The following is a 13,102-nucleotide window of genomic DNA, read 5'->3' as shown; positions in this document are numbered from 1 at the left end:
AACTAAACAAATAGATTTTATTTAGTGTCTACGGTTTCTATGCACAACTAGGTGTCTCCATGGTAACAGACTACAAACTGGCCTTGTGTAGTCAGATCCTGCAGTCCTATTACTATACATGTGGTAATCTATAAAATGTGCGTAGGCAAGAAGTGTGGAGCAGATGGGAGTATGACTCTAGGGTCAGACTACACTGGCTTTGTTTGTAGTCTGTTACCATGGAGACATATAGGTTTACAAATGAGCTGTAGACACAAAATGAATTCTATTAATTAAGGGATTTTTTTTATTTATTGTGGGTTCAGTTTTAGTGGGGATACTATGTAATAACTATTATCTCAGGCATCATGTTCATAATGTCTGCTGTGTATAGTTTGCCCATTTTTGCCCTCTGAATAATTTCCATATATTTTTTTCTTATTTCAGTAAACTTTGAAGCGCTGATCATTGCGATGGGCACGGTAGCCGGAATCCTAATACTGAGCATTATAATTTGTTGCTGTTATTGTTGCTATTGTCGTAAGAGTTCCAGTTCGCGGCTGTAAGTACTATTTTATTTTATTTTTTTACAGACGTTTACAGACCTGTGCATACATCATTACAGCATTATTTATGCGCATGTTTGTTAAAAGCTGTATACAGAGGTGAGAAAGCCGTTAAAGAAGGATCAAGTGGTCTTAGATTGTAGCTACATCCATCACCATTACTAACCCAATTTTATATAGAAACGACTAGCTCTGTACCCAGCATTGCCAGGTCTTCCAAATTAAACCTTGTGGGAGAGCAAAAACATTGCTCCTCAGGAGACTGGAAAAGCTGGGTGGCCCCCATACTGTGTTTTGCCAAACTTTCTCAGTCTCCTGAAGTCCATCCGTGAAAGGCTGCTCGTCCATTCTACACTGCTCACTGCATGTGCCATGCCCTTTCCCTGATGTCTTCACTCCCCCTTCACTCTTCTCTCAGCCCAAAATAAATCTTCTCCCCCCCCCCCCCCCACTCCTTCCTCCGCACTAACTACAGTGGGGCAAAAAAGTATTTAGTCAGCCACCAATTGTGCAAGTTCTCCCACTTAAAAAGATGAGAGGCTGTAATTCTCATCATAGGTATAACTCAACTATGAGAGACATAATGAGAAAAAAAATACATAAAATCACTGTCTGGTTTTTAAAGAATGTATTTGTAAATTATGGTAGAAAATTAGTATTTGGTCTATAACAAAAGTTAATCTCAATACTTTGTTATATACTCTTTGTTGGCAATGACAGAGGTCAAACGTTTTCTGTAAGTCTCCACAAGGTTTTCACACACTGTTGCTGGTATTTTGTCCCATTCCTCCATGCAAATCTCCTCTAGAGCAGTGATGTTTTGGGGCTGTCTCTGGGCAATACAGACTTTCAACTCCCTCCAAAGGTTTTCTATGGGGTTGAGATCTGGAGACTGGCTAGTCCACTCCAGGACCTTGAAATGCTTCTTACGAAGCCACTCCTTCATTGCCCGGGCAGTGTGTTTAGGATCATTTTCATGCTGAAAGACCCAGCCACATTTCACCTTCAATGCCCTTGCTGATGGAAGGAGGTTTTCACTTTGAATCTCATTCTTTCCTTAACACGGATCAGTCGTCTTTGTCCCTTAGCAGAAAAATAGCCCCAAAGCATGATGTTTCCACCGCCATGCTGCACAGTAGGTATGATGTTCTTTTGATACAACTCACCATTATCTCTCCTCCATACACAATGAGTTGAGTTTTTACCAAAAAGTTCTACTTTGGTTTCATCTGACCATATGACATTCTCCCAATACTCTTCTGGATCATCCAAATGCTCTCTAGCAAACTTCAGACGGGCCCGAACATGTACTGGCTTAAGCAGGGGGACACATCTGGCACTGCATGATTTGAGTCCCTGGCGGCCCTAGTGTGTTACTGATGGCAGCCTTTGTTACTTAGGTACCAGCTCTCTGCAGGTCATTCACTAGGTCCCCCCATGTGGCTCTGGGATTTTTGCTCAGCGTTCTTGTGATCATTTTGACACCATGGGGTAAGATCTTGCGTGGAGCCCCAGATCGAGGGAGATTATCAGTGGTCTTGTATGTCTTCCATTTTCTAATAATTGCTCCCACAGTTGATTTTCTTCACACCAAGCTGCTTGCTTATTGCATTTTGAGTCTTCCCAGCCTGGTGTAAGTCTAAAATTTAGTTTCTGGTGTCCTTTGACAGCTCTTTGGTGTTGGCCATAGTGGAGTTTGGAGTGGGACTGTTTGAGGTTTGTTACACTATGCGCTCCGGCCTCACACGCTGGCCGTGAGCGCATGGTCCCCCTACCTTCTGCTGCCGACGGGGCTGGGACTCTCATCGCGGTACGCGCCCGCATGCGTGCTCCAGTCCGTCACTCTCCGGGTCTTTCTCCTGCCTCTACCTCTCTGCTCCGGTGCGTGTGTCCCTGTCTCTTAGGGCGTGCGCGCATCGGAGCTTTAAGATTTAAAGGGCCAGTACGCTCATAATGTAACCACCTGTGGCTTGTTTATCAATTCCTCCACCCTCCTCAGTTCTCTGCAAGATCTTTGTTGCCTTGTGCCCTAGAGAAAGCGTTCTTTTGTATTGCCTTGCTGTGTACCAGATCTCCTGCTCTTGTGACTAGACCTTGCTCCTCTGCCACCTGCCTACTGAACTCCTGCTATGTCCTGACTACGCTACTGTGCCGCCTGCCCTGACCTACTGCTATCCAGACTACGAATTGCCTCATCCCTCCTGTGCTTCGCATGTCCTCAGCCACCTGTGTGGTCGAGTCATTGCCGGGAGTTACGACCTGGGTGTGGCCTGGAGCTGCAAGCCCATCCTGATTTGCGGCGGGCTCTGGTAAAGACCAGCCGCACCTTAGACTCCGCCCCTGGCATGGTCCGAGTCACAGGTCCAGCGGATCCACATACATCGGAGTCCTGTCTTCAGAAACGTGAGTGTTACAAGGTTGTGGACAGGTGTCTTTTATACTGATAACTAGTTCAAACAGGAGCCATTAAAACAAGTAACGAGTGGAGGACAGAGGAGACTCTTACAGAAGAAGTTACAGGTCTGTGAGAGCCAGAAATCTTGCTTGTTTATAGGTGACCAAATACTTATTTTCCATAATTCACCATAATTTGCAAATAAATTATTTAAAAATCAGACAATGTGATTTTATGGATTTTATTTTCTCATTCTGTCTCTCATAATTGAGGTATTCCTATGATGACAATTACAGGTCTCTCATCTTTTTAAGTGGGAGAGCTTGCACAAATGGTGGCTGACTAAATACTTTTTGGCCTCACTGTATTCTCTGTACCTGCCTGCCAGACAGTTAGATCATGCTTTACCATGACATTGTTCTGGCCGTAGGATGTTTAAAACTCCTGGAAAATCTCAGCAGCCTGAGACTAAGGCAAACAGGAGATGTACTGGAAGTCCCATAGCCTTTCATAGGACTTACAGTAGATCTGCTAATCGCGTTACTATCAGGTTGCTGCGTTACCTTTTAACTAGAGAGTGCCTTTGGAGTAGAGTACAACAGCATGAGGAGCCGCTTCTTCGTCCTTGATTACCATAAGTGGGCTGTCTGTGGAGGGGACGAGACTTGTGACCCCGCGCATGAGGAAAGAGCAGTGAACCAACCTAAGCTTGGCCCTGTAGCAAAAATCTGTATCTCTGGTATGTAAAGTCCAAATGAATATCCAACCCAGGATATATCCAAAAAATTAAATAAAATCCCCCCCCCCCCCCCCCCCCCCAGAAACACTATAACACATCAAAACCTATCTCTGGTATTAATACCCTTGGTTACAATTTCAAGATATTTCGGTCTTGTAGATAGAATGTAAAGTCATTCTGAAATTGATTCGACTTTACCCCCCTTAACTTCTATATTTAAAGGGATACTCTGGTGGAAAACAATTTTCATTTTTATTTTTTATTATTATTATTATTATTATTATATATATTTTTTACATATCAACTGGTGCCAGAAAGTTATACATTTTTGTAAATTACTTCTATTCAGAAATCTTAATCCTTCCAGTACTTATCAGCTGCTGTATGCTCCACAGGAAGTTGTGTAGTTCTTTTCTGTCTGTCCACAGTGCTCTCTGCTGGCACCTCTGTTCATGTCAGGAACTGTCCCAGAGCAGGAGCAAATCCCCATAGCAAACCTCTCCTGCTCTGGATCAGTTCCTGACGCAAACAGAGGTGGCGGCAGAGAGCACTGTGGTCAGACTGGAAAGAACTACACAACTTCCTCTGGAGCATACAGCAGCTGATAAGTACTGGAAGGATTAAGATTTTCAAATAGAAGTAATGTCAATAGAACAGCTGCTTGTCAATCTTGCTGAAGAGGAAGTTTTATTTTGTTTTGTTTCTTCTAGAAGACTGGAAGCAGAAGAGGAAAATCTCATCCGAGAACGTGAGAAGAGGAAACAGGAATCCCTTCAGAGGTAGGTACTCACTGTCATGTCCTACAGCTGTGAATGTATTGGGAAGAGATGGCATCTATGTCCATAAATTTCTCTGCAGCTTTTGTCTCCTATTCTATAGCCAAGTTTACTGTGTTTTTTCCTGTTGCATTTCATTGCTTGGATATAAATGAGGATCGATATTGTCATTTTTCAGCTATAAATATTATAAGAACAAGAATCTAAGATAATACTGTCCCTGTGTGTGAGGATATAACTACAACACTGCTCAAAACAATAAAGGGAACACTTATACAACACAATGTAACTCCAAGTCAGTCACACTTCTGTGAAATCCCACTTTCCACTCAGGAAGAACACTGATTGACAATCAATTTCACATGCTGTTGTGCAAATGGAACAGACAACAGGTGGAAATTATAGGCAATTATAGGCATAGCCAATAAAGGAGTGGTTCTGCAGGTGGTGACCACAGACCACTTCTCAGTTCCTATGCTTCCTGGCTGATGTTTTGGTCACTTTTGAATGCTGGCGGTGCTTTCACTCTAGTGGTAGCATGAGACGGAGTCTACAACCCACACAAGTGGCTCAGGTAGTGCAGCTCATCCAGGATGGCACATCAATGCGAGCTGTGGCAAGAAGGTTTGCTGTGTCTGTCAGCATAGTGTCCAGAGCATGGAGGTGGAAGACAGGCCAGTACATCAGGAGGCCGTAGGTGGTTAACAACCCAGCAGCAGGACCTCCACTTCCACCTTTGTGCAAGGAGGAGCACTGCCAGAGCCCTGCAAAATGACCTCCAGCAGGCCACAAATGTGAATGTGTCCACTCAAATGGTCAGAAACAGACTCCATGAGGGTGGTATGAGGGCCCGACATCAACAGGTGGGGTTGTTGTGCTTACAGCCCAACACCGTGCAGGATGTTTGGCATTTGCCAGAGGACACCAAGATTGGCAAATTCGCCACAGGCGCCCTGTGCTCTTCACAGATGAAAGCAGTGACAGACGTGTGACAGAGACTGGAGACGCCGTGGAGAACATTCTGCAGCCTGCAACATCCTACAGCATGACCGGTTTGGTGGCGGGTCAGTAATGGTGTGGGGTGGCATTTCTTTTGGGGGCCGCACAGCCCTCCATGTGCTTGCCAGAGGTAGCCTGACTTCCATTAGGTACCGAGATGAGATCCTCAGACCCCTTGTGAGACCATATGCTGGTGCGGTTGGCCCTGGGTTCCTCCTAATACAAGACAATGCTAGACCTCATGTGGCTGGAGTGTGTCAGCAGTTTCTGCAAAAGGAAGGCATTGATGCTATGGACTGGCCTGCCCGTTCCCCAGACCTGAATCTGATTGAGCACATCTGGGACATCATGTCTCGCTCCATCCACCAACACCACGTTGCACCACAGACTGTCCGGGAGTTGGCGGATGCTTTAGTCCAGGTCTGGGAGGACATCCCTCAGGAGACCATCCACCACCTCATCAGGATCATGCCCAGGCATTGTAGGGAGGTCATACGGGCACGTGGAGGCCACACACACTACTGAGCCTCATTGTGACTTGTTTTAAGGACATTACATAAAGTTGGATCAGCCTGTAGTGCGGTTTTCCAGTTTGATTTTGAGTGTGACTCCATATCCAGACCTCCATGGGTTGATACATTTGATTCCCATTGATAATTTTTGTGTGATGTTGTTGTCAGCACATTCAACTATGTAAAGACGAAAGTATTTCATACGATTAGTTCATTCATTCAGATCAAGGATGTGTTATCTTAGTGTTCCCTTTATTTTTTTCAGCATTGAATAATACTGCCTTCTATCTACAAGAATATAACTACTATAATATTGTCCCTATATACAAGAATATAACTACTATAATACTGCTCATATATACAAGAATATAACTACTATAATACTGCCTCCTATATACAAGAATATAACTACTATAATACTGCCTCCTATATACAAGAATATAACTACTATAATACTGCTCATATATACAAGAATATAACTACTATAATACTGCCTCCTATATACAAGAATATAACTACTATAATACTGCTCTTATATACAAGAATATATCTACTATAATACTGCTCCTATGTACAAGAATATAACTACTATAATACTGCTCCTATATACAAGAATATAACTACTATAATACTGCTCCTATATACAAGAATATAACAACTATAATACTGCTCTTACATACAAGAATATAACTACTATAATACTGCTCCTATATACAAGAATATAGCTACTATAATACTGCCTCCTATATACAAGAATATAACTATTATAATACTGCCTCCTATATACAAGAATATAACTACTATAATACTGCTCTTATATACAAGAATATAACTACTATAATACTGCCTCTTATATACAAGAATATAACTACTATAATACTGCCTCCTATATACAAGAATAGAACTACTATAATACTTTCCTATATACAAGAATATAACTACTATAATACTGCTCCTATATACAAGAATATAACTACTATAATACTGCTCCTATATACAAGAATATAACTACTATAATACTGCTCCTATATACAAGAATATAACTACTATAATACTGCTCCTATATACAAGAATATAACTACTATAATACTGCCTATTATATACAAGAATATAACTAATATAATACTGCTCCTATATACAAGAATACAACTACTAAAATACTGCTCCTATATACAAGAATATAACTACTGTAATACTGCTCATATATACAAGAATATAACTACTATAATACTGCCCTTATACACAAGAATATAACTACTATAATACTGCTCTTATATACAAGAATATAACTACTATAATACTGCCTCCTATATACAAGAATAGAACTACTATAATACTGCTCCCTATATACAAGAATATAACTACTATAATACTGCTCTTATATACAAGAATATAACTACTATAATACTGCCTCCTATATACAAGAATAGAACTACTATAATACTGCTCCCTATATACAAGAATATAACTACTATAATACTGCTCCCTATATACAAGAATATAACTACTATAATACTGTTCCTATATACAAGAATAGAACTACTATAATACTTTCCTATATACAAGAATATAACTACTATAATACTGCCTCCTATATACAAGAATATAACTACTAAAATACTGCTCCTATATACAAGAATATAACTACTGTAATACTGCTCATATATACAAGAATATAACTACTATAATACTGCCCTTATACACAAGAATATAACTACTATAATACTGCTCTTATATACAAGAATATAACTACTATAATACTGCCTCCTATATACAAGAATAGAACTACTATAATACTGCTCCCTATATACAAGAATATAACTACTATAATACTGTTCCTATATACAAGAATAGAACTACTATAATACTGCTCCGATATACAAGAATAGAACTACTATAATACTGCTCCGATATACAAGAATAGAACTACTATAATACTGCCTCCTATATATAAGAATATAACTACTATAATACTGCCTCCTATATACAAGAATATATCTACTATAATACTGCCTCCTATATTCAAGAATATAACTACTATTATACTGCTCCTATATACAAGAATATAACTACTATAATACTGCTCCTATATACAAGAATATAACTACTATAATACTGCTGCTATGTACAAGAATATAACTACTATAATACTGCCTCCTATATACAAGAATATAACTACTATAATACTGCTCCTATATACAAGAATATAACTACTACAATACTGCCTCCTATATACAAGAATATAACTACTATAATACTGCTCCTATATACAACAATATAATTAATATAATACTGCTCCTATATACAAGAATATAATTACTATAATACTGCTCCTATATACAAGAATATAACTACTATAATACTGCTGCTATGTACAAGAATATAACTACTATAATACTGCCTCCTATATACAAGAATATAACTACTATAATACTGCTCCTATATACAAGAATATAACTACTATAATACTGCCTCCTATATACAAGAATATAACTACTATAATACTGCTCCTATAGACAAGAATATAACTACTATAATACTGCTCCTATAGACAAGAATATATCTACTATAATACTGCTCCTATATACAACAATATAATTAATATAATACTGCTCCTATATACAAGAATATAATTACTATAATACTGCCTCCTATATACAAGAATATAACTACTATAATACTGTCTCCCATGGACCAGTTTGCTCTGTAATATCAGGGCAGGGTACCTGGAGACTCTTTTGACCGTGTTCCCAGCATCTACCAGTTATTTCCAGATGGAGAGAGGAGAGATAAATGTTATTTCCAGGCCACGTATGGCGGGTGATCACGTGGCCTTGTTGTGCTCATTACAGGTTGGAGAACAATATAACCGTAAATGAGCAAACACAGTAAAAAGTGATCCCCGTGCACTTGTTTCCCTTTATTTTGTATCCCCGTGCTCAGGACTCTGAGTCTGGACAAAGCGTCATAGTGAATTATTTTTAACCCTTTCCTTGAGAACATCCTGTGTCTGTGACAGTAAATATAAAGTGTTGCCTGTGTATGCCTCGCCTTCGCTGTACACAGTCACTTAGGAGAACAGATGGCCGCTGCCGCGTTGCGCTCGCTCTCGTCCTCTGTTTATTCACAGCTCAAGTGTTGATAGAAGGAAAACACTTTCCTGCCTAATGGACTGATGTAGCAAAGTGGATTCTTACTCCCCCGGCCATCACTCTGACGTGTGGGGCCCGAGCAGGCGTCCAGATAATGCACTGAATGCAGACAGAGTAACGTGATATATTAGATGCAATCTCAGCTCTGGGGGGGGGGGGGGCAGATTTATCACTGCACTTTATTCTATCCACTTCTTTACCTTGCACTTTTTTTTTTTCTTGTTTCAATATTTACAACGCACTTGTGGATTTATACAACAAATAATGAGCGGAGTCAGATTGCACCAAAACATCGTGATTTATTGTATCTGCCCCAGTTCTGAATACTCCAAAGGTCCATATGATTTGGAGGCCTTAGTCCCGTACTTCCTTCAGTTGCTCAGTACTACAATTCCCAGAATGCATTGCTGTCCCTGAACTCTTTATCACAGTCCTCCCACCCTGCCTACTCCCCTCCCACAGCAATAATCTACTGATACTACTAGGGGAAGGTGGGGATGGTTTTCCGTGCATGCTGGTACAACTGGAGGGCCACAGTTCGAGACCACTGCTTTAAAGGGGTACCCTGCCCCTAGACATCTTCTCCCCTATCCAGATAGGCAATAAGATGTCTGGTCATGGGGTCCGGCCGCTGGGACCCAGACGATCTCTTGCGCGGCATCCCAGTCATGCAATGCACGGCGCAAACTCTGCTCCGTGCCGGATGACGGGCGACCATAGCCGTTACGCCCCTCCATTCACGTCTACGGGAGGGGACGTGACAGCTGCGTACATCTGCTCCACAGCCGTAGGCCTGAATGGAGGGGGCGTGACAGCTGTAGTGACGTCACCAATATGGAAGCCCCCAGCCACGGTGTTTTGAACATAATTGTTCTGAACGCCGGGGTGGCAGCCTGGAGATCGTGTCTACTGGCGGATTAACCCTTTAAGGCATCTCCATCACAGCTATTGAATAGGGAAGCTCAGAACTTTTTCCTCTGTAGTTCTCCTTTAACACCTGCTCGGGGGGAGATTACTAAAATACTCCATTGTTCTCATATCAGGTCTTCTATTTATTACAAAATCAAAGAGAAAATCCCCCAGCAGTTCTCGGTGGCGTGTTCCGGAGCCCGGCGCAGTTGTTCTGCATATATATATCAAAAATTCATTAAAAAGCCTTTGTCAGGGGAACGTTATGGATTTGCATCAAGCGTTATACGTCCTGAAAACACACCGCCACAGTTCACTAATTCATTAAACCTGCCTTGTCCTCCGCTCCCCTTATTTACTACCAAAATCACAGGTTGTGCTCGGCAGAACAGGCGCTGAGAAATGCCCCAACATCTAAAAGTGACAGTATTGTAAATCCCGGCCTGAGTTATGGAGGACCCGAAATAGCGCCGGGTTACTAAACTCCTGCGGCCGTGGTCGTTTTGTTAACCAAAGCATTAATATTTAATAAAGCACCTAAGAAGTAAAACGGTTATATAGAGGATGGTGACATAATTGGGTACGGGTCCATGAATCAGAGACATGATGGCCGCAGAGGGGTAAGGCCTGGTTTACTGTGGCTGAAAGGAGGGAACGGCACAGGGGAAGACTTCATAAAGGGAATGGATCTTATACTGTATAAATATCTGGCCACTTTATTAGGTACATCTTGCTAGTACCGGGTTGGACCCCCTCTTGCCTTCATTCTTGGTGGCATACTTTCTACAAGGTGCTGGAAACATTCCTCCTCATATGGACATGATGACATCCCACAGTTCCTCCATATGGACATGATGACATCACACAGTTCCTCCATATGGACATGATGACATCACACAGTTCCTCTATATGGACATGATGACATCACATAGTTCCTCCATATGGACATGATGACATCACACAGTTCCTCCATATGGACATGATGACATCACACAGTTCCTCCATATGGACATGATGACATCACACAGTTCCTCCATATGAACATGATGACATCACACAGTTCCTCCATATAGACATGATGACATCACACAGTTGCTGCAGATTTGTCAGATCCATGATGAGAATCTCCAGTTCCACCACATCCCAGCTGTGATCTATTGGATGAGATCTGGTGACTGTGGAGGCCATTGGAGTCATGTGACCTCATTGTCCTGTATGAGATGATGTCATGTGACATGGGGCATTATCCTGCTGGAAGGATCATCAGAAGATGGGTCCACTGTGGTCACCATCAGCCTGACACACTAATACAAGACAGGATGGATCCATGTTTTTTATATATTTTTTTTTTTTTAAGTATTTTTATTTAGATATGCAATTTTATAACATACAACACCAACATGGTGAAACAGAAAAACAACGTTCTCCGTAGGTCTCAGAGACCAGTATCACAACAAACACAGGGATTCAAGGTAGGATTAAACACATGCCTTCAGCTTGTAGGAGTCTGTACCGAGACCCGGAGAAAGACCCATCACAGACAGACAAAAACAGGCACTGATACATGCTCGCAACCCCAACACCTCCCACCCCTTCTCCCTCCCCCCCCCCCCCCCCCCCTCCACCCACTGGGACAATCTCTAGTCAGGAGGTCAGCTGATACATCCAGTAAGAGCCGGGGGGTCCAGACCTTATCAAATTTCTTGGGGCATTTGCGACTCACATACAGTGCCTCGTACAACAGGACATATCTATTAGCCAGACAGGTGTGGAAAATGCACATTCCTCCACAAGGGTGCCCTAGGAGATACCAGGGGTTGCTGAAATTTACCCAACACCATGGACCACACTTTACCTATTGTCTGAAGGGGACTGAGTATGGTACCTGTAGAGTGAGTTGGCAAGAGCTAAGAGCTTCGTAGGAGCCCATAAGCGCTCCAGCTAAGGCAGTAGCAGAATTCAAAAGATCCAGGTCCATCCAACACGCTGCATAAATCAGTTGGGAGGCAAGAAAATAGTTATAGACATCAGGGGCGGCCAGGCCACCATGCCGTTTAGGGGCCTGGAGGAGATCCTGTCCAAGTCTGGGAGGCCTGCCCTGCCAATAGAAGGATCCCAGAGCATCACGCAGCGTTCTAAAATATTTCTTAGGAGGCATAAGGGGAGCTAAATGGAACAAGGAAGCTTAAGAAGGTAAATCTTTTTAAATATGTTAATCCTGCCAGCTAGGGACAAGGAGAGCGAGGACCAGGCATTCAGCCGTTCCACAGTAGAACTCAAAAGTGGTCCCAAATTCAGGGAAATATACACCTCAAGGGAAGCAGTAACCTCCACCCCAGATATCTAAAACGAGGAACCACCTGCAAACCTGCTGGGAGAGCAGAGGGAAGGGGAACCCCAGGAGACAGCGCCATCAGGGAAGACACATTAAAGTCACCTATAAAAAGGACTGGGTCAGAAGGAAAAGACAACAGTCAGTAATCAGCTCCAACACAGAGATCTGAAAAGGAGGAGGCACAAAAACAGAGACAAGAACAAAGGAACCCAGAGAACACTGCAATACCAAAAAATCTCCCGAAATGGTCACAAGCCACCTGGGAAACAACCAATGACAAAGATTTAGTGATCAACACAGAGACACCCCGAGCATAGTTAGAGTAAGAGGCATGATAACCCCGCGCTATCCAGGCCCCTTTAAGGGCAAGAACCTTTTGGCCCGTGATATGAGTCTCTTGCAGACATATGAGGAGACTGATATTTCACAAAGTCTAAGCATAAGGCCCTTTTAAACACACTCAACCAACATAAAAACAGACAGGGCACAAACAGAAAGCACAAAAACAAATTTAAGTAAGCATAAACAAAACATTCCCCAAACTTCCCCAAACGGACAAAATAAAAACTCTATGCCCTAACACAGTGCAGACCAGTACCCTGAATACAACTACCACAGGGCTTAGAATAACGCCAAGAAAACAAAACACTAGAACCCTCCCGCCACCCCACCATTAACACTAAGATTGCCGGTAACTAAGGAAGATGACCCCAAGAGAATCCCTAAGGAGGACCGGAACC

General features: G+C 42.1%; 2 protein-coding genes across 2 annotated transcripts in view; one reads left to right on the top strand and one right to left on the bottom strand.

Moving 5' to 3' along the window:
* LOC130272984 (pituitary tumor-transforming gene 1 protein-interacting protein-like) overlaps positions 1–13,102 on the top strand; it is a 96,615-nt gene that overhangs the window by 42,048 nt on the left and 41,465 nt on the right. The window contains exons 4-5 of the mRNA XM_056519065.1: positions 427–541; positions 4,390–4,458. Of these exons, the coding sequence (XP_056375040.1) occupies positions 427–541; positions 4,390–4,458 (184 nt within the window). The remainder of the gene's footprint in view (positions 1–426; positions 542–4,389; positions 4,459–13,102) is intronic.
* The window catches only part of DUS3L (dihydrouridine synthase 3 like), a 113,309-nt gene that overhangs the window by 73,739 nt on the left and 26,468 nt on the right, over positions 1–13,102 (bottom strand). The gene's annotated exons all lie outside the window — the stretch shown is intronic.

Source organism: Hyla sarda, chromosome 5, assembly GCF_029499605.1.
Source record: "Hyla sarda isolate aHylSar1 chromosome 5, aHylSar1.hap1, whole genome shotgun sequence".
Classification (NCBI taxonomy): Eukaryota; Metazoa; Chordata; class Amphibia; order Anura; family Hylidae; genus Hyla; species Hyla sarda.
Note: the sequence above shows the minus strand (reverse complement) of the source record. Positions and strands in the feature narration are given on the sequence as shown.